Source organism: Camelus bactrianus, chromosome 11 (genome assembly GCF_048773025.1).
Source record: "Camelus bactrianus isolate YW-2024 breed Bactrian camel chromosome 11, ASM4877302v1, whole genome shotgun sequence".
NCBI classification, from domain to species: Eukaryota; Metazoa; Chordata; class Mammalia; order Artiodactyla; family Camelidae; genus Camelus; species Camelus bactrianus.
This window is the reverse complement of record NC_133549.1, coordinates 73,457,759-73,477,102: the sequence shown is the minus strand read 5'-3', so window position 1 is coordinate 73,477,102 and position 19,344 is coordinate 73,457,759. Positions and strand designations below refer to the sequence as shown.

The window sequence follows — 19,344 nt, the reverse complement described above, 5'->3', positions numbered from 1 at the left end:
CAGGGCCCAGTGGTGTCATGCCAGGGGATGACGGACCTGGTGGGACTGGGGTCTGGTTCTGGCCCCCACGCCCCCACTCACTTTTCGTGATACAGTGCTCTGCGGGCAGGAGTCGCTTCTTGAGGAGGCCTTGCAGCACAGAGCGCACGGAGGGCCGGTGGACCAGCTGCAGCACGAAGAGGTGGGACTGCCGAGAAAGAGTGGAGGCTCGGTCCCTGCCCCGTGGCCCCCACGGCCCGCCCACCTGGGCCTCTGCAGGCCTAGGCTGCCCCCCTGCCCCAGGGGCCAAGTGCAGGAAAGGGCCCCATGTCCATGGTGATGCCCCTCTAGGAGAGGGTCCCCTGGGACCTGGGAGAGAGCCCTCAAGGCCCAGGATGTGTCCTAGGACCTGTGAGCTGGGGGACCCAGACCGGGGTCACCACCTGGGGATAGCTGCCACTGGTCTAGGCCAACAAGGCTTACTCTGACACTGAAACAAACCCAGGATGAGGTTATGGGACACATGACATTAGAACGGGAGCCACCTCACTTCCTACCCTTGCCCACTGCTGTTCCCCATCATGCCTCCTTTGCCCATCCTGCCACAGGATGTCATCCTGTTTTCACTCCTCCAGGAAGCCTTCTAGGACTGCATAGGCCAACAAACTCCCACAGGCTCCTCACTCTGAAAGCATCCATAGTCCTGTGACTCCTATCTTTAGTTGGTCTTGGTGCCCCAACCCTCATAAGGGCAGGATCAGAGCTCTTCCTTCTCCCCCAGGGAGATCAGCAGAGCAGGACAGGTAATCTACTTCCATGCAAATCCCCAAGTGAGCCCTGTGTGCCAGGTCCTGATTTTGGGGGACAGGAGCATGGCTCAGACATGGTCTTAGATCCATGAGCCACAAGTTAGAGGGGCACACACTCAGAATACACACACACACACACACACACACACACACACACACACGATTCTGTGACAGAAGGGTTGGGTGATGAAGGGATTTAACTCCAGATTTGGTGGAGTTGGGCCTGGGGGGAAAAGGTGATTAGAATATTAAATTCCTTGCAGATGAGGCATGAACAGAGCCTAGCTTTGAGGGATACACAGAACTTCTCCAGTGGAAGAAGGTACTAGGCACGGGGGATGATGTCCAGAAGGAGGAGCTATAGAAGGAAGTGGAGGTGAGTGTGCAGGAAGGATGGAGGCGGCGGTACGAGAGGGAAAGGCCAAGCCTCAGGTCAGAGCGCGGCAGCTTGGGAGGCCCACTTGAGCCTGAATTTCATCACACAACCTTGAGCACACAGCGGCACATTTCTGGGGTACTTCTGAAGATCGCTCTGGGAGTTGTGGGGAGGGGTGATGGAGACCCCAGGGCACGGCTGAGGCCCAGAGGGGCTGAGGATCTCGGGCCCCGCCCGCACACTCACACAGCAGCAGGCCGTGACGGTGATCTGGATGGTGTTGCGGCCCGGCTGGCACACGTGCTTGAGGTGCAGGGGCTTGTGGGACGTCTTGTTGTCGCCGCGCTCGATGGTGAGGGGCGTGGCGTTCACGCTGACCTGCACCGAGGCCGGCCAGTTGGTGTTCATCTGCCGGTCCTCGTGGTGGTAGCACTTGAACTGCAGCTCCAGGTCAGACCTGGGGGCAGGGCGAGGCTCAGGGTGGATCCAAGAGGGTGCTGCCCGGGGCCTCCATGTCACCACAGGGACCGCCTCCAGCCGGCTTGGGCGGTGCCATGCACCGACACTCACCTCCACATCAGCGTCTGGTGGACCGTGGGCCGCAGGTGAAAGACGTGGTTGCTGACGGCCAGGTTGTGCTCCAGGCGGAAGGGCTCCAGCACCACGCCGTCCCGCACGGGGAACGTAAGCCGCAGCTCGTCGTTATGGTTGGCTGGGCGGGGGTGGGGGCGCCAGTGAGCCGCAAGCCCCTGGCCACCCGCACAGAGAGCATGGGCTCTGGGGCCGTGGGAGGGGTGGGATTCGCTCACCCACACGGCACGCATGCGTGGCTACATGTTCTGGGCGTGTGTGTGATCAGGGCCACAGCAGCTGGACTGTGTGCTCAGGGTACACCAGGTGGCCCCTGGCTTCTTCCAGTCCATCAGATCCCATCCTGACCACCCCTGCATCCCACGTCCTACTCATCCAGCTATGCATTTCCCTTGCCTCGACCTGCTCCCTGCTCTGGAAGCCCCTGGCTTCTCCTCCCCTCCCGTTTCCACAGTTGAGAGTTGCTTTCCTCCCCAGCCTCCAGCTGCTCAGGCGGGAGGTAAGGAGGCCTGCTCTCACACCCTCCTGCCCTTTCCACATGCCCAGCCTCCACAGGAAGTCAGTCCAACCTCCAAGCCCCTTGGCTCTTGGCCCACTTCCGGGTGGCAGGGGGAGGTGGGGTGGCTGGACAGAGAGGGGGCGAGAGTGGGGCACTCACCTGGGGGTGGCGGCAGAGCACTCATGTTTGGCTTGATGTCGGGAGGGAAGGGCGGTTTAACGTCTTGGCTGGGGGACAGGTATGGGGGGATGCTGCTCCCGGGGGTCATGGGTGGGGTGGGGTTCCCTGGGACAGGTGAGTGGGGGTAATTTGCCACAGGAACCGGCCTAGGAGGCTGAAGGGAAAGAGAAACCACATGTAGGTTATGGGGTCACAGGAATAAGGAGAGGCCACGGCTGTGGACCTACACCCCACCCACCCTAGGGTCCCAGGGCTATGGCCCTTGCTCCCCCGAGGAAGGAGAGTCTCCCAAGAAAACCTCTTCCTCCATCCTGGCTGCACTCAGGCCTCTGCCACCATGAGAAGACAGACGGGCCTGGCAAGGGCCTCCCACCCTTCACTTGGGCCACAGCACCAGGGTCCCCAGCCTATTTGACCAATGGAGACACAGGCTCAAGGGGGTGGGGGACGGGCCTAATACAATCCTGGGAGAAGAGGAAAGCTAGAACAAGCCCCGGCCTCCCGCTGCCCACATCGTGGCCCCGGGCCACATCCTTCATCCCCACCCCACCCCACCGGGGTCCCCAGGTGGAGTCAGGCATGGAGCATCTCCAGGAGCCCCTCTCCCTTCCTCGCTTAGTCCTCGCCTTGCTACTTTGCAGGACTGGCCAGGTCCACACTCATCCTCAGCCCACTCATCTTGGCTGCAGATTCTCCAAGCATCTCTGTGCCCCCGAGTAGACGACCCTACTCGTGTCCAGAGAGGCTGGGGCAGGAAAAGTGAGGCCCCCTCTAATGTAGTACGTGTGGGTTATAACTCCCAAGATGGACACTGGAACATACCCTACTGACGTTCCCTTGGCTGTAGTTGCTGTAGCTGCTTCCAGAGAAGGTGTTATTTTGTCCATTAAACTGCTCTGGCTGGTAAAGCAAGATAAACAATGCCATGAATGGAAGGCAAAAAAGCTCCCAGAAGCCCGCTCTCCCTCCCAAAAAGAAAATCTTCCAGGAGGACAGGGGATGCTAAAGAGGCCGGCCCAGTGCTGGGGTGAGAGGTGGGGGTGGCTGGGTGCGTAGGGCAGGTGACTGCGGTGGTCAGTGTTTTGCCTCTCTCTGCCCATAGCTACCAATTAAGCAAATTTATAAAAATCACAGCACCTAGTGTGCTGAAATTGGGGTAAAAACAGTAAGTCCATGTGGTGGGTGGTCATGTACGCGGGCATGATTCATTCGTAAATAAGTGTAAAATATTTCCAGAGTCTTCCTCATTCCTGCAGACACACTTTACAATAATTCCAAAGAAGGAAAGAGCTATGTGCTTGAAGATATTCACCATAGTATTATTTCAAAAGTGAAAACTCAGAAACAACCCAAATGTCCAACAGAAAGAGAACAATAAAATATGGTACAGTTCCCAGCAGAATGTCGGGCGGCCATTAAAAGTGAAAACCACAGGGACGGTAGCTGTAAGTGACATGTTTATGACTCCGTGTCAAGCGAAAGAAACTGATTCAAAATTACAACTGCAATAACAACTACACGTAAAAACTATACAACGCAGTTGTGCCCACATGCCTAGATACAATGTTTGCAATCAAACCTTAACATATTCGGGCAGGTGCTTTTTCTTTAAAAAATGTATTTCCTTCACTGTTATTGTTATCCTGTGTGTGCTATAAATAGAGAAGGAGAAGGGAAAGCATCTCTGAGCCCCATGAGAACAGGAACCAAGAAAAGCCAGTCTCCTATTTCGGCCACCGCATGCACAGCTCTGAGCACATGAGGTCACATCCAGAAATCTCTGTCTGCCCCCTGGTGACCTTAGGAGACGTCCACGGCCACGATGACACAGGCAGGGGCAGGGAGGTGAAGGGGTGAGGAAGGAAGGGGCCCATGGGGCGGGGGGAACTCACCTTGTAATACTGCCCCATGTTGACCGTGGGGGGTGGGTACTGCCCGGTGCTCGGCTGGCTGGGCATCCTCTGCCCAGGGTAGTTGGGAGAGGTGAGCGGCCGTGGGGGGTTGGGGGTGGGGTACTGGCCCGGCTGGGTGGGGAACTGGCTGTTTGGTCCGTATTGCTGGTTTCCGTAGTTGGGCTGTGGTGGCAGAGAGAGAAGCGGGGAAAGGTCATCAGTGCTTTGGAACCAAGCTGCGCACTGGGTGCCAGGACCATCCCACCTCCTCTCTTCCGTCCCTGCTGTTTTCCACCCACAGAATGCCCACCCCACCCGGAAAGCGGAGAGGCAGAACCAGATGATGCCTGGGGTCCCTTCTTGCCCTGACATCCAGGAACACTACATCCTGCCCATCTGGCTTGAGGGTCACCTCCCCATGAAGCTGAATTTCTGGAATCACCATGCCCCTTGAGCCCAGGGGCACTTCCAGAGTCTTTTGTTCACGCCATCATAAGACCGCTCAATTCTGAAGCCCCCTTTGGGTCTCTCTTAGTGCTTAGTATGTCACAAAGGATGCACTTCTGGAAAGGTGACCCCCAACTCCTGTATTTTGAGGCTGAATCTGGGAGGCGCTGTCCCCATACCCCACACTGAGCAGAACACACTGATGTTTAGTTCTGGGCCACCTGTGCAGAGGTCAGGAGAACCCAGGTTGGTGAAGGGACAAGACAGTCCCTCTTGCGGGAGGCAACTGAGAGAGAAGAGGTGACAGCTCCAGGGAGGGGCAGCATTGCCATCCTGGGAGAGCCACTCCCAACCCTGCAGCTGCCTCCCAGTCTGTAAAATCAGGTGACCCTCAGGGTGCCCAGGCCATTACATCCTGCAGAGTCAGTGCTTCTTCTCTGTCTTGTTTATAAAACTGTCTCTCCTGCCCTCCAGGCTCAGAGGTCCAGGAGACGGCGGTGTCCCAGTGTCTGGCAAAGAACAGGCCCGCAGTCAATACTTGCTCAACACATGAAAGAAGAGCTGGGGTAGACGGCAGAGGAGGGAGAGGTCTGCGTCAGTGCCCAAGAACTTGGCGCAGCTTACGATGTTGCACTACGGTGGCCACTCTGTGTGATGATGGGAGTCCTGTCACATCACTGCAGAAGGGGAAGTGGAGGCTGGGGCCTGTCCCCTGGGCTACAGAAGAGTCCTATGTGGGACCAGGTGACCTGATCCCAGCCCCTGCCCCTAGGTTCCCACAATTCCAAGGTTCTGTGAATGTATACTGCAAGGTGAGGCCGGGCTTCCCACACAGGGCCCAGCAGTGCAGGCTGTGGCCACCAGTGTCACAGCCCAGGGTTGGTACAGTGCAGCTGGGGAGCATCAGAGGTCTCTGAAGAGGATGACTGAGAAAAGATAACTGAGAGCCTCTGTGTGCTCCTCTGTGGCAGGCAAGAGCCAGGGAGCCAAGAGCGGTCTCGGCGCAAGGCTGATGTCAGGCTCATGACTGGGAATTCCACTGCCTTTTCTATGACAGCCTCCGTGGGTGCCTGCAGCCCTGAGGCGGGGCCGACAGATGCATCCCTAGCCTAGCCAGCAGGGACGCCGGGAGTTTGAGCACAGAAGGGGCTGAGAGGGCCCAGAAGTCGTGTGGAGGGCTGTGCATGGGAGTGAGGCCCACAGGCCGAGGCCCCCGCCCTCACCCCCAGAAACATCCAGGGCCTCGAGAACTGCCATCCTTCAATGGCCTCTCCCTGAGCTGGTACCCACCTGGAGGAGGTCCGGATTTGACCCAGGCTCCTGGGTGTTGGAGGAAGTCCCTGATTTCTCTCCCCTCTTGGACCCAGGATCCCTCCATCAGTGGCCAAGCCACCTTCTAGCCCGAGTAAGGGTGGGTGCTGAGGGGAAGCACACAGACCTTCAAGGAACTCAGGGTCTTTGGGCTCTAAGCCCACTGACAGCCCAAGTTGAAGGCACAGTTCTGACACGGAGTGGAGCCAACCTGAGAAGAAGCAGGCGAGCAGAGCGCTGGGAGATGCTCAGGAAAGGGCCCTGTCCAGATGAGGGATCCAGGTGGGCCCCCTGAGGAGTGTGCACCTGGCCATAATCCTGGGTCTCTGTGTCTTCCTCAGGTGAACTAAATCCTCACCCAGGTACCCATACAGGCCATTTGTTGCCAGCTCGCTTTCTGAGTGCTCGCTGAAGGCCCTGTGACACCCCCTCCAAGAAGTCCTCCCTCTCTGACCTCACACTGAGTTCCATTCACCCCACTGAGCATCAGTCCCTTGTGGTTTCCTGCTAAAACCTTATCTTTCCTGCTGAAGTCTCGGTTCCTGGAGGACAGGAGGTTGGGTCTGCTTCCCTCAATATTCCCAGATCCTATGGCTGAGCAGGCTGGGCGGCCCAATAGGCAGCATTCCTCCTGACCAAACCTAAGAAACACGCTGACCGCTTTCCAATCACTTCTCCGACATGCACGGCCTTTAGATCTTTACAGGGTTTTGTCTCATTTCTCATTCTTGGGTGTGAGATACCCTCATGTGGGTGTGAGGAATGTAGACCCAATGTCACCCAGCTAGCATCTGCACCAAGATAAAAGAGAACCCTGACTGTGGCTCTGTTTGCTAAGTTAGTGCCCACCCTTGTCGGCCCAGGGCCATGTGCTTCATCTACATCCCCTCATTCAAGACTCCCAACAGCCCCAGGAGGTGGGTTGGATTGTCATTGCCTTTTAAAAAAGAAAAAACAGAGACTCAAGGAAGTGACGTGACTTGCTCAGGGTCTTCCAGCTGGGAAATGGCAGAGCTGATCTTAAACTCAGGAGCACCTGACTCCTAAGACTCTGCATTTTGGTCCAGGTTTCCTAAAGGTCAATCCATGCCTTTTTCAAGGTACTGCCCACAGCACTCGGGTCTTCAAGCCCCAGGTCCTCCCCTCTCCCACCCTGCTGTCATACTCACCTCTCCCGGGTATGGCCTCTTTATGCTCTGAATGGGAAGGGACTGGGGCCGGGGGCCCGGGTAGGTCTGCTGGGGCATCCGCTGCCCATGCGTGCCAAAGGGGCTGATGCCGGGCGGCCGGGGTTGGTTCATGCCCATGGGAGGGCCGCTCATCCCTGAGGGCGTCATGCCAGCCGCCATGCTTGCAGGGTTCATGCTGCCCCCCATGGAGGCAGGCCCCCGAGGCCCGGGCTGGTTCATGAATTGGCTGTTATACGCCTGGGTGGGACCCATCTGGAAAGAGGAACAGACCTTCAACGGGAGAAGAAGAAAAAAAAAAAAAGAATAAAATGCCACATGCATTGAAAGTGCAGGGAGGGAAGAATGGGGGAAGTGGGGGTTGGGGGTCCGGGGGACTCTTTCCTGTGCGGCTGCAGCTGGTCCCAAAGGACCACTGGCCTCCTGGGCTCACTGTTGCCCTCTGCAGGCCGCACAGGAAAGATGCAGCCCGAGGGGTGTTAATGGGGTGGGGCTCAGTCACTCCAATGCACAGGCAGCATTTCCAGGGAGGCAGGCAGGGAACGGGGAAGAGGGTGCAGGGGAGACACATGGGAGAATGGAGGCAGATGAGGATGGAGGCAGGAGCCCCTTTCCTGGAAGCCCTGGCCCCACAGAGACACACCCTCCATCAACAAAGTCTGAAGAGGCCTCAGCTCCCACCCCTCTGCCCACCTGCCCTGCTGTCCCCATCCTGCAATCCCCTTCTCCATGCCTGGCCTGCACTTCTGCAAGGGGGGGGGTCCCCCTCTCCTACATCCCACCCCATCCTTCTGAAGGTCAGGGGAGCAGAGCTGGGACCTGGGCAGGATCTACAGATGGGATGACTAGGAGGGCACCAGTCCTCAGAGGCCACCGGGGGGACAGAATGATAGAGCCCACTCTTTGGTGAGTAGGGCCCAGAGAGCAAGAGGGAACCTCTTTCCCCAGAGGCAGACACACACGAGCCACCACCCCACGCAGAACCAACACAAGCACCCAAACAACCCCCCGCCCCACCCAGCAGCACTGACATGCCTGCATCCTAACACGCACCCCTTCACAGCTTCTAAGAGAGCTCAAATGCACCCTGACACCGCCAGCTCCCCTCTGCACACATGGCTCAACAGACACCAGCCCCTCAACTCCGATTCCCAGGGCTGTTTGCCTGGCTGAGAGGACCAGGACTGCTGCGGCCCTTACCGGTCCATACTGGTTTATATCCTTGTTCTGTGTTTCCTGCAAGGCTGCCACAGTGGCCGTGGCTGTGGCCGTGGCCGTGGCTGCCGCCGCCGCCACTGCAGCTGCTGCGGCGGCGGCTGCTGGCTGAGTGAAGTCAGCAGGTGGTCTGGTGTGTGGAGGGATGCCCATGCCTGCAGGGGCATTAGGACCCCCGGGGTAACTGCGAGGGAGAGAAGAAGGGAGAGTTAGACGTCGCCTGAATCTAAAGATGAACCTATGACGAGCCTTGGGTGGGCAGGGAGAGGTCGGTCGTTTCAGAGGTGGGTCGGTTCTGCCCACCACTCATAGAGGGGGGAGGTCTTAACTGAGAGCCCAGAGGGGACAGCGCTCAGTCCTGGGAGCTGGGGAGGGCTAAGGCCACGAGGCAGTCTTGGACAGAGCAGGGTGGCAAGAGGGGGGATGGGACACCTCTGTGCCACCCCTAGGTCCCCGGAGCCCCTTCCTGGGATTCCAGGCCCTCTCCCTCCCTTACTCTTGAGCCAAGGACTCCCAGCCCCGACACAGTTCTGCTTCCACAACCAGCAGGGCAGAGCTGAACCTCCTGCACCCCATCTAGAGCTGCTTTCCTGAGCCAGGTCTCTCGATGTCTTCCAACTTATAAAGATGTGACAGAGAGGGGTCATCATGAGGAACACAAAGGTAGTCCTTTGAGCCCCACGGGCTTGATGGCCACAAGAACACCACCCAGCTGTGCACCGTCTGATCCGCAGGCCAGCTCCCAGAATGGGGGATTACTGTGCCCTGCAGGCAGATGTGAAAACTGAGGAGAAGTAGGGGGCCAGGGATCCCCATACTTCCCAGTCCAGGAAGCACACGTTGGGATTTACATCTGACCCTACTGTTTGGGTGGAGGGCAGGCAGGGCCGACACGCCCCTTCTGAAGGCTGCCGCCCCGGGCCGGCCCTGCTCACCTGGCCCCGAAGCCCCCGCTGCCAGGGTAGTTGGGCCGGCCGTACATGCTCGGCTGGATGTAGGGCTGCGCGGGGCCAGCCTTGGCTGAGAACTGCTGCTGCTGCCCAGCAAACTGTGGGGAGTTGAGGCCGGGGTTGCTGGTGGTCATGCCCGACGCCATGGGGTTGCCGCCTGGATTCATGGGGTTGTTGGCATTAGCCATAGGGTTCCCGAGGACCTGTGGGCAAAGAAAGTGGCTGTCACCCAGATGGTGGTGGAGAGAAAAAAGGAGAAATGACAGAGGTGGGGGTGGAGGTGGAGGAGGAGTCAAAACAGAGGGAGGACAACAGAGAGAAGGAGGAGGAAAAGAGTGGGGGGCTTTTTAATTTCATCTGGGCATTAACTGTTGGCATAATACACAAGTGATTGTAAGTGGGTAACCCCACCTGAAAACAGGCAGCAGAGATGAGAACTTCAGCCTGTGATGGAACGAGGTGGGGCTGGTCCTGCACCAGGCAGCAGGTGGGAAAGCATCGGACTTCTCAGCCCTCCCACCCCACAAAGTGGCCTGCATGCCCAAAGGTCAGGCCACACAGAGGCCCTGGGCTGCTGCTCTGTGAGGGCAAAGAGAAGCCCAACTTGCTAGCTCTGGAGGGCGGCAGGATCCCAGTTGTGGGGCTCCCTGGGGCCCGAGACCACAGGTAAGTGTAATGGTTCCCTCCAGGGTGGCAAGCAGCCCCTAGCCCTTCACGTGGCTTTGGCAGAGGCTAGAGTGGAGGAAAAGGGCAGGAGCGAGAGTGGGAGGCAGGCCTGACTAGGGGTGTGGAGTGGAGTTTGTCATAAGTTTAAGGCTCAAGCTTTTGCTGAAATCCAACCCAGGCTACCCAGGGTCAAATGACCCCAGGTATTGGAACCCTGAGGATAAAAACAACCAGGAAGTTCTCCTGTTTATCCAACCAAAGTAAGTGTGGGCCAGGAAAGAACTCCTCGCTTTCTGTCAGGTGAAAGCCATTCCCTCCGAAAGGCCCAAGGATGGGGCAGCGCACAGGGGCCAGGTGCCATCCTCTCGGGGCAGGTGTGGACCCATCCTGGGTAGAGGCATGTCCACAGCTGGGTGTGCCCTGAAAGCTGGTCTTTCCAACTGGGGAGGGCCTGGGAGAGCAAGCAGGGTGACATGGCATGGTGACCCAAGGGCCCCAGGGTTCGAGGGATGGTCCCACACAGGAGGGGCTGTGGCTGGGGGGAGAGAAGGCTCTTACCTGGCTCTGGGATGTGTTGGTCACTCCCCAAACCGTGGTGACCACGGAGAGGGAGCCGGGAGGCTGGTTGGTGTTCTGCTGCCAAGGGACAGAGTCATAGGGGAATGACCCATCACTGCAGAGGGAGATAGAGGGGGGTCCTCAGAGGCTGCAGACACAGGCTCAGACGAGGCGTACCCCATCACCCACCGCCATACTTTGTAGCTCCCAGCCAAACCCAGGTGACCCCATTCTCCATCAGTTCTGGGTCTCCCGGGCCTGGCACAGTGTCCAGTGCAGAACAGGTGCACCCTGAATGGGGACAGACTGAAAGTGACCACCTCTGCTCCCATCACTGCAGAGGTGGCTGTCTGCCTCCCCTTAGGCCAGGTCCACAGGCCTGGCTACAGAGGAAGAGAGACCTGTAGGCTCAGTCTAAGCTCTGCCTTCAACCAGGCTCTGACTATAGGTGGCTTTCCAGAAAGGGCTCTGGTTCCCCTGTACAAGGTTCCCAGCAAAACTTCCTGAGTCCTTCTCAGAAAAGGTCGGAAGGGCCTCAGTCCGAGTCTTGGCTCTTCCTCCTTCACCCCAACCCCTCATGATGAGCTGGTCACCCCACCCAGCGGACTTGGCCTTTGGAACGAGCTTCCTCATGTCACTTCTTCTTCCCAGATCACACCTGTCTACCTGCTGTGCTTCCTCCGTGCTTCCACCCCAATCTGCACATCCCTGCCAAGCGAATCTCCCTGGAACACCTAAGCCACTCAGCACAACTAAAGACCTTCTTCAATGGCATCTAGTGTTTACAAGCCAAGTCCAAATTCAAGCTGCAGGACGATTTACCCCATTGGCTAATCCCACCCTCCACCCTATCCAGCTTCCCATCCTGGCTCCCGCCCCTCTGGGAGCCCCACCCCAGCGGTTCCCACATCTCCCTAGTCTTCTCTTTAGTTCCAACAGTACCTACCTTCTTCGATGACATCTCCTGAGGAGCCCCCAAACATCAGAAGCAAAGCCCGATGCCCCGCCCTGCATACCACAACTGCTCAATAATGGCTTCCTGTTGGTCGCCATGGTACAGATGGAGAGTGAGAGGGGCAGGGACACAAGATTAAGGAATCTACCAGGGGTCTCAGCCCCCAGGAGTGCTAAGCTGAGGCTGCCTCTCCCCTAGAGCGGGTCCTGCATTGGCTCTCTGGCACCTCTTACTGAGAGAAAATCCCAGACACGGCCCCAGGAAGAGCAGAAAAGCAAAGCACCCACATCTGTGTACCACCTCTGTCCAAAGCATCCCCACAGGGGCGAAGCCTGCAAGGCAGTGCTGCTGGGTACCTGGGGAGCGGGGATAGGTGGGGGGAAGGGGGTCTGGAGGAGGGTGGCTTGGTAGGAAAGCACCTCACGCCTCTGACTTTTGCCTTCATCACAGGAAATCAGCAGAAGGCAAAAGCTCTCATTTATGCCTAGAGAACTGTTCCCCAGCCGGGCAGCCAGCCCAGGCCCTGGAGGCCGAGGCAACTAGGGGCAGAAATGCTGGGAGCCAGCCCAGAGCTCCAACTTCCAGGAGGGAGGCACAGTCCTGCATGACAGCTGGGCAGAGTGGAGCCGGGGGTCTGAGTCTTGTGCCCTGCTCCTTGCTGGGGGGCAGTCAGTAGTGTTGGTCAAGTCAGGCCAGGAGGGCAGGACCACATCACTGACTGCCCCTGCTGGCTGTCCCCTTGCCTGGACACCCTCTCTGCTTGGCCAGCCCCTGACTTTCTTCTTGTCTCTGCTCAGGATGGGTCTGCCCTGACCCGCAGAAGAGCAACCCCATGCCTACTCCCTTTTCCTCTTACTCTGGCTTTTGTTTTGGTCCCCTGGTTGCAAGTTCTGGCCTCTCCCTCCCTGGGTCAGGACCCTGGTACAAGCTCCTGAGCCTGTCTGCACTCAGTCTCCCCCTCTGTCAAATGGGCATAAGAACAGGACACACCCCACCACCGCTCTACTCTCAGTGTCTTCCAACTGCAGGTCATGACACGAGTGGGTCGTGACACTGAACTAGCATGAGGGGGAAAAAGAGGGGATAAAAAAAGAAAGTAATCAAGTGTGAGCACAGTGTAAGGATGCATATCATCCCTTGAACAGACTTCTTAATTTTATATACGAGCATGTGTATGCCCTGGGTCATGGGATAATGTGCACAGTTAATGAGGGTCTCAGGCAGGTAAGTCTGAACAACATGGGCCTTGGTAGCCTAAGTCTGATGGGGCTTAAAGAGGAGACTGCAGACAAAAAGGCTTTCTTAAGTGGGAAGTGACACAGGCTTTAGCATTCCTCATGATTTCTGGTCAGGGGACGGGGGGGTGGGGAACAGGAGGCCTAGAACTAGGGGGAGAGGAGCTGTCCTTAGGGAACCAGCCCTCCTGCCCACACCCCGCCTCTGCTGCCTCTGCAGGCCAGATGTGATGTGGGCCAGCGGAAAGGGGGCGAGGCCCAGATGTAATTCACCCAGGCCAAAGGTGACTGACAGCTCACACTCTCTGCATCTGGGGAGGCTGCCGGGGGACCTGGGAGCCCAGAGAGCCCGGGCGGGTGGGGCAGAGGAGCTCAGGAAAACAAGCAGGGCCTGCTCTCCCAGGAGGTCACTGGGGACCAGGGGGCACCACTTGGTCCCAGGGCTGGAACACCAGAGTCTTACAGGGAGGCCCTGCAGGCTAGGGTTTTAAACAACAAAGAGGAGACCCTGGCCACTTGCTCTCTTGCGGGGCTCTCACCATAGGTGGACCTTGATTGAGTACAGGACCCCAGCGACTGAGCAGAGCACAGGCCTCTCTCCCCAGAAATCCTGCCCCACAGGCTCCCACCAACCCTTCACGATGAGGTCTGGCTCTGACCGAGGTTCATGTCCTTTCAGAACACGCCAGGCTGGCTCAGGAAGTGAACCACCCGCGGGAGCCCCCGGAGCCTGGCGGGGCCCCGCAGCTGCTGCTTCACCACCTCAGGTGGGGAGGCCCCGGTTCACCGGGATACAGGCCCGCCAGCAAGCTCCCAACTGCCCTGCAGCTCGTGGGTGGGCCTTGTGGGCGGAAACCGGCTCCTTCCTGTTTTGTCCCCTCCACCCCAAGCTCAGTGAGAAGCAAACTCAACCAAGGTTCCCAAACTGGGCATCCCGCCGTCTGGCTGGAAGGTTCACCCCAGAGCCCAGATGTACACCCGGCGTGCATGTGTGTAGGTGGGGGACATGTATGTGTGCATGCACATGGGCCCTGCTGGCACGATGCTGTGCACACGCGGGGGAGGAGACAGGCACACGCGTGGAGGGGTGGTCTCGGGGATGTGCTCGCCCCCACTCGCACCTGCTGCAGAAGCAGAAGTGGCAGCCATACCGACACGACTGTGACTCATCTCCTGGGGAGACGGCTCCTGCTGGCGCAGCGAAGGCGCTCGCCCCCACAGGCCCACGGTGGCAGTCAGCCCTGCCAACGCCTCTGCCCAGACTCAGACACTGCCACTGGTGGGGGAGTGGGGGAGGTTGCCTGACTCCCAGTGCCCAAGGATCAAGGACGAGCCAGGATCCTGGGACCTACGAGGGTGGGAAGGGGCCCAGGGTGATGAAGAGAAGACCTAGGAGGCCTTGGGGGAGCCCTGAGGTTGTGTCCCTCCTCTACAAGTGCTATTTAACCAGCAGACATGCTCGGCCCAGGTCAGAGGTCCTTGGGCTGAGGAATTTCAGGGTCTCCCACTGGGAGCCACTTCCCTCCTGTCCATACGGTCGCAGTTCAGAGGGAGGCCAGCTCCCCGGGATCTGAGAATTCCACCTTTAGTAGTTCTGCCCAGCTCTGCACACCCCCAATCCAGCATGGCCTGGTCTTACGCAACAAGCCACCCCCAGCCACAGACCTATCCAGCCAACCCTGCCCTAAGAATCCTGCTCCACCTACAGAGGCACCAGTGCCAGAGGCCACTTGGAATTTCAGCAATGTTCCACCGGCCAAGCGACTCCTAACACAGCGGCAGCTGCTTCCCCACCTCTGTGCCTCTTAGCCTGGACGCTTTGTCCCCACCCTGAAAAACACCACTCATCCTTTCCAGGCTCCTCCTCCAAAGGCCACCGCTTCCAGGAAGCCCTTGTCACGTCCACGGGCCTGATCTCTACTCGCTCCTGGGGGCAAGTCGGGGCCTGAGTGAGAGTCCTTCTGCCCTGGGAGCCCCGAGTTCTCAGCCTACCTGTGCCTGGAGTGATGTCTTCACACACCTGCAGGGCTCAGGAAGCCTCTGCTAACCAAAGTGCTGGAAAGAAACACCACCTCTCTGGGCTGGCGCACTCAGAGGGGTACCTGAGAATGAGTGAATGTATGCATTCATTCATTAAGCCTGATTACTGATCACCTACAGTGTGCTTGTAACCTCATGGGCACTGACACCCAGGAAGTGAAAGGTCCTGCCCTCCAGGGAGGGGACAGAGGAAAGCTAATGAAGGAGCTACTCACTCTCACTATGCCTCAGTGTCCCTGAGACCATCCCTCGCCCCGCACGGGGATGATGACAGCCCCTCTTAGAAGATGGTCATAAGGATTAAATGAGCTCACATGAGCAGGGCAAGATGACCATGCCAGCACACTCTGGGCGCCCTAAAACTGCTGGCTGCTGTGATTCGTATGATTTATCGAGTGGCTTCCATATTGGAAGAAACTACATGTAATTCACCCAAGAACTCATGTGATCCTTTGAAGTGGGCTGAACAGACACATCTCTTAAGATCCGAGGTTCCCAGGCTCTCAGAACTAGTCAAGGGCAAAGGTTGCCAGGTGGACCTGACCACATCCCACTGCCTTGGGGAGCTCAAGATCCGGTAAGGTGGCATTTCCTTGTACAAAGATGACGACACACAAGGGAGCACACGTTACAAAGGTGATCTACAAGTACACGAGAATTCCAAGAAGGGGAATAGCTCTCCAAGGGCTCTTGGGGAAGTCGCCCTTGGGAAGCCACCCAGCATGGAGATGTAACGTTTGGCTTCAAAGACTGGCTGTAGACGAAACCCATTCCTGTCCCAGGAAAAAAACCCCACGTTATACATCAAATCACTAGCTTTGGTCTGGGACTGAGTATGCTGGCAAATATTCAAGGACTCTGACTAAACGTTCTTTTAGCTAATATTCAAATGGCAGAAGGAGTCCTTGCAGCACAGTGGTTAGCTATCTGGGCTGTGAATTTAAGATTCTTTAGGGTCAAACCTTGGCTCTGGTCGGCCTCTGCTGGTTTCTATGACCTGAGATGTGTTACTGAAGTCAGCCTCAACGTTCACACTGTAAAGTGGAACCTTAATACTCTCTTAACATATTGATCACCCACTGTGGATCAGGCGCCACGGAGAAAACACAACTGTCACCCAGATTTGGGTGACATGCTGATCAACGTGTTAGGATGAAACATACAAATACAGATAAAGTTTAGCACAGTGCCTGGCAAATAGTCCCTGCTCAACTGAACCTGTATTTTTTTTCTCCATTTCTCCAGCTCAACTCGGGTGAAGGTACCCATATTTACTCGATGATACAATGATGGTGCTTAGAAATTCTGCAAATAGACCATCAACGGGAGGGGGTGTTACTATCATTCCTGCCTGTTAAATGGATTTTCCAAGCCTCCGAGGCTTTCCTCAATGTTCCTCTGCCTTCCTTTCTCTAGCTAGTAAACTCCTATCTATACTTCAAAACCCAGCCTGGATGTTCCCTTTTGCGACTCTCCCTAGAAGAACCAAGGGCATCTTTCTCTGTTCCCTCACCACTTTTTTCCATATATTTTATAAAGAGCTCTTCATACTGCAGTTATAGTAGATAGTTTACATGTCTGTTTGCCAGCCCCATGGGACTGACTGATGTTTGCTAAATATGAGGACAGGAGTAAAGAGGGAGTGATGATTCCTGGTTCCTGGGGCACCTCCTGTGAAACTGTCTACACACACATTCATGGAGGGAAGAGGAGGGGAGGGCTGAGTTATTTCTTCCCTTGCACTTCTAACAGCCACTTTATTTGGGAGAAATAACAAATTCCTATTAAGGGTATTGTCAGACCCTAATTAATTTCCCTGATCTGGCTATATTGGTCCTGTCTCCATGCAAGGCTGTAGCATTACCACTAATGAAACACCAAGCCAGTGAGGAGCTGCAGCTCCCACCCTTTTTAATTTAGGGGGACCATTAACAGCGCTCTCCATCATTACAATTACTGGGGACCGCTTCCTTCCCTCCCTGCGGTGAAACTCAGAGAGAAACTTGTACAGCTAACTGCATATTAGAGGGTTTTAAATTTTTTCAATAGGAAAGAGGAAAGGAAAAGATCTTTGCATCCTGGCAATCTGGAACTCATGGAGCAGGATTTATAGATCCTTCAATCTCCCTTTCATTGCTTTTTTTTCCTGGGGCAAGAAGAGGGGTCTATTACAAACTGAGCATTTGGTTTGGCTGTGAAAAAAGAGCTAAAAATGAAAGCAGGGAAGGTGGTGTGATGGGAAAGAAGAAGACCAGGGGTCAGTTGTGCTTGATCCCTTCTTTGCTGGCTGACAGTTAACGAGCACATCAGAGTCTGATGGCACGAGGCTGAAGGTTTGGAGAATAACGACTGGTCCATGGGGCTCCCTGTGTGCCAGGCCTGGCAACAAAAGTCCTGCACTGCTGTTATTTCACCTCCACACATGAGGAAACTGAGGCACCAAGAGGTTACAGAACTGCCTAAAGTTACCCAGCTGGAAGATGGCAGAGCTGAAACTCAATGGCCGGCAGCTGTAAAGTCCAGAGCCTGTACCTCTGCCTGCTGCATAGAGGGGAGCCCCAGGGCCCTGCCCAGGATGGGAGGGGAGATCCATGACCCCGCCCAGGATGGGAGGGGATATCCAGCACCCCGCCCAGGATGGGAAGGGAGCTCCAGGGCCCCACCCAGGATGGGAGCAGAGCCCCAGGGCCCCACAGGATTCAAATAGAGCACAGGGCTCCACCCAGAACCTCTCCTCTGGGGGCTGCAAATCCTTCACCTGGAAGAGGAAGGGTGGCACCTCTCGGTCTTTGAAGCTTCCCAGCTCTAGCTGACTTTGATTATAATCAAATTAAGAGTGTAAACAAGATTTATTAGGCTTTCAATTACCTTTGTGGCACTGATTTGCATACAGACAATGTACTAACCACAAGTGGCTTTTTTAGCCACTCATTAAAAATCTGGGAGGAGGCAGAAATGTTTGTTGGCATCAAGTCTGGGTCACTGCAGGGACAATGAAGGGGTCCTGCTGCCTGGGTGCAGGCCCCAGGCCCCTTCCTACCCTGGGCTGGCCTCTCCCAGCCTCCCTTCTCCAGCATAGTACTCTGCGGGCCTCTGTAAAGTGGGGAGGTCAGGACCAGACAGGGAGCGAGCCCACACGCTGCTCCACAAATCACAGAGCTCTAGCCAAACATGCAAGTACCCAGGGCTATCCCTGACTACCAGCACCCTCAGAAACTGGCTCAAGGGGTCACAAGCCTCTCCTCACAGACTGATGCTGTGGTCCTGATCTCCATGGCCTGAAACAGACATGATCTCAACGCCTGAATTACAGAAACACGACAGTCACAGGGAGACAGCCTGGGGCTTCAAGCATCCAGGCTCCCTCACTCTCTCTTGTTTGCTTGTCCTCAGAGTCTCAGACAAGGACCCCTGAGTCTTCGATCAGTGCATACCTCTGAGCACCCAATCCTGAACACGCAGGGTCCCTAGGCTTACCCATTGCCCAAGGTCTCCTTAATGAAAAGGCAAGAGGACTGTCCTTCCTCCAAGTCATTCACAACACAGCTGTGGAGGAGGGTGGGCAGAAGCGTTTCCTGTCTGTGACATTACTTGGCTTTCTCCTCCACTGTCCTTCCTTCTTGTTCGGGAAATTACACAGGGACTTAAAAGGCGATACACCTCACTAGTTCTCTGGAAATGAGGGGGCTTTGGGAAATTCAGGAAGTTACAGGTAGAGAGCAGCTGACCTCGAATCTCAGGCCACACTGTGCCCTGGGAACAGCCCTGGACTGAAGGGACATGGGTTGGGCCTTGTTCAACAGATGACACTTTCCAGTCTCAACTGTCCAACTATAAATCAGGAAAAGGGGTGAGGTGTGGATTAGAATCGGGTTAACGACCAGATACCACCTCACTGGTCCTGAATGGCCAGTGACAGGGTGAAGGGGAGACACAGTATGTTTTAGTGCCCCGCCCCTTCCTGGCTGTGTGTTCTTGGGCAAGTCACTGTCCCACTCTGGGCGTTTCCCTTCCAGTTCTGCCATCTGGGTGTAGGGTATTCAGAATGCCTGCCACCTCGCTGTGCTCCGTGAGGAGGCTGAGTTCCATGGAACCGATGGGTCACTTGTCAATACTTAGTGAGTCTTCCAGAACACACAGCCCTCCCTTCTCTGAGAAGCTGCCTGCTTTGCACTCTCCAGCACTCCAAGGGCACGTACAGGGGCTGAACCAGGGGTAGTGGCAGGGCACTGTGTACCAGCTGGTGGCTCTTCAGCCCATAGCATTTCTTGTGAAAGCCAGTTTAAACTCATAGACCGCCACCTGCCCAATTCCCAGCCCAAGTCCTTCAAGGTCAAGGCCCACATCCTCTGGCTAAGAAGCCTTTTGACTGTTTCAGCCTGGCCATCTTCCTCCTAATGAATCCCACAGCCAACCTGCCTGTCGCCTAAACCTGCCTCAATCTGCCTGCTCCC

General features: G+C 56.5%; 1 protein-coding gene across 8 annotated transcripts in view; it reads right to left on the bottom strand.

Moving 5' to 3' along the window:
* Nucleotides 1-19,344, bottom strand: part of ZMIZ1 (zinc finger MIZ-type containing 1) — a 228,790-nt gene that overhangs the window by 13,333 nt on the left and 196,113 nt on the right. For 7 of the 8 annotated variants that reach the window (XM_074374304.1, XM_074374299.1, XM_074374300.1 and 4 more), the window contains 10 exons: nucleotides 10,661-10,775; nucleotides 9,422-9,639; nucleotides 8,472-8,670; nucleotides 7,254-7,544; nucleotides 4,327-4,509; nucleotides 3,257-3,334; nucleotides 2,414-2,588; nucleotides 1,735-1,876; nucleotides 1,411-1,621; nucleotides 82-187 (listed from right to left, as the gene is read on the bottom strand). In XM_074374304.1, coding sequence (XP_074230405.1) covers nucleotides 82-187; nucleotides 1,411-1,621; nucleotides 1,735-1,876; nucleotides 2,414-2,588; nucleotides 3,257-3,334; nucleotides 4,327-4,509; nucleotides 7,254-7,544; nucleotides 8,472-8,670; nucleotides 9,422-9,639; nucleotides 10,661-10,775 — 1,718 coding nt within the window. The remainder of the gene's footprint in view (nucleotides 1-81; nucleotides 188-1,410; nucleotides 1,622-1,734; nucleotides 1,877-2,413; nucleotides 2,589-3,256; nucleotides 3,335-4,326; nucleotides 4,510-7,253; nucleotides 7,545-8,471; nucleotides 8,671-9,421; nucleotides 9,640-10,660; nucleotides 10,776-19,344) is intronic. The other variant, XM_074374302.1, reaches the window with a different exon arrangement.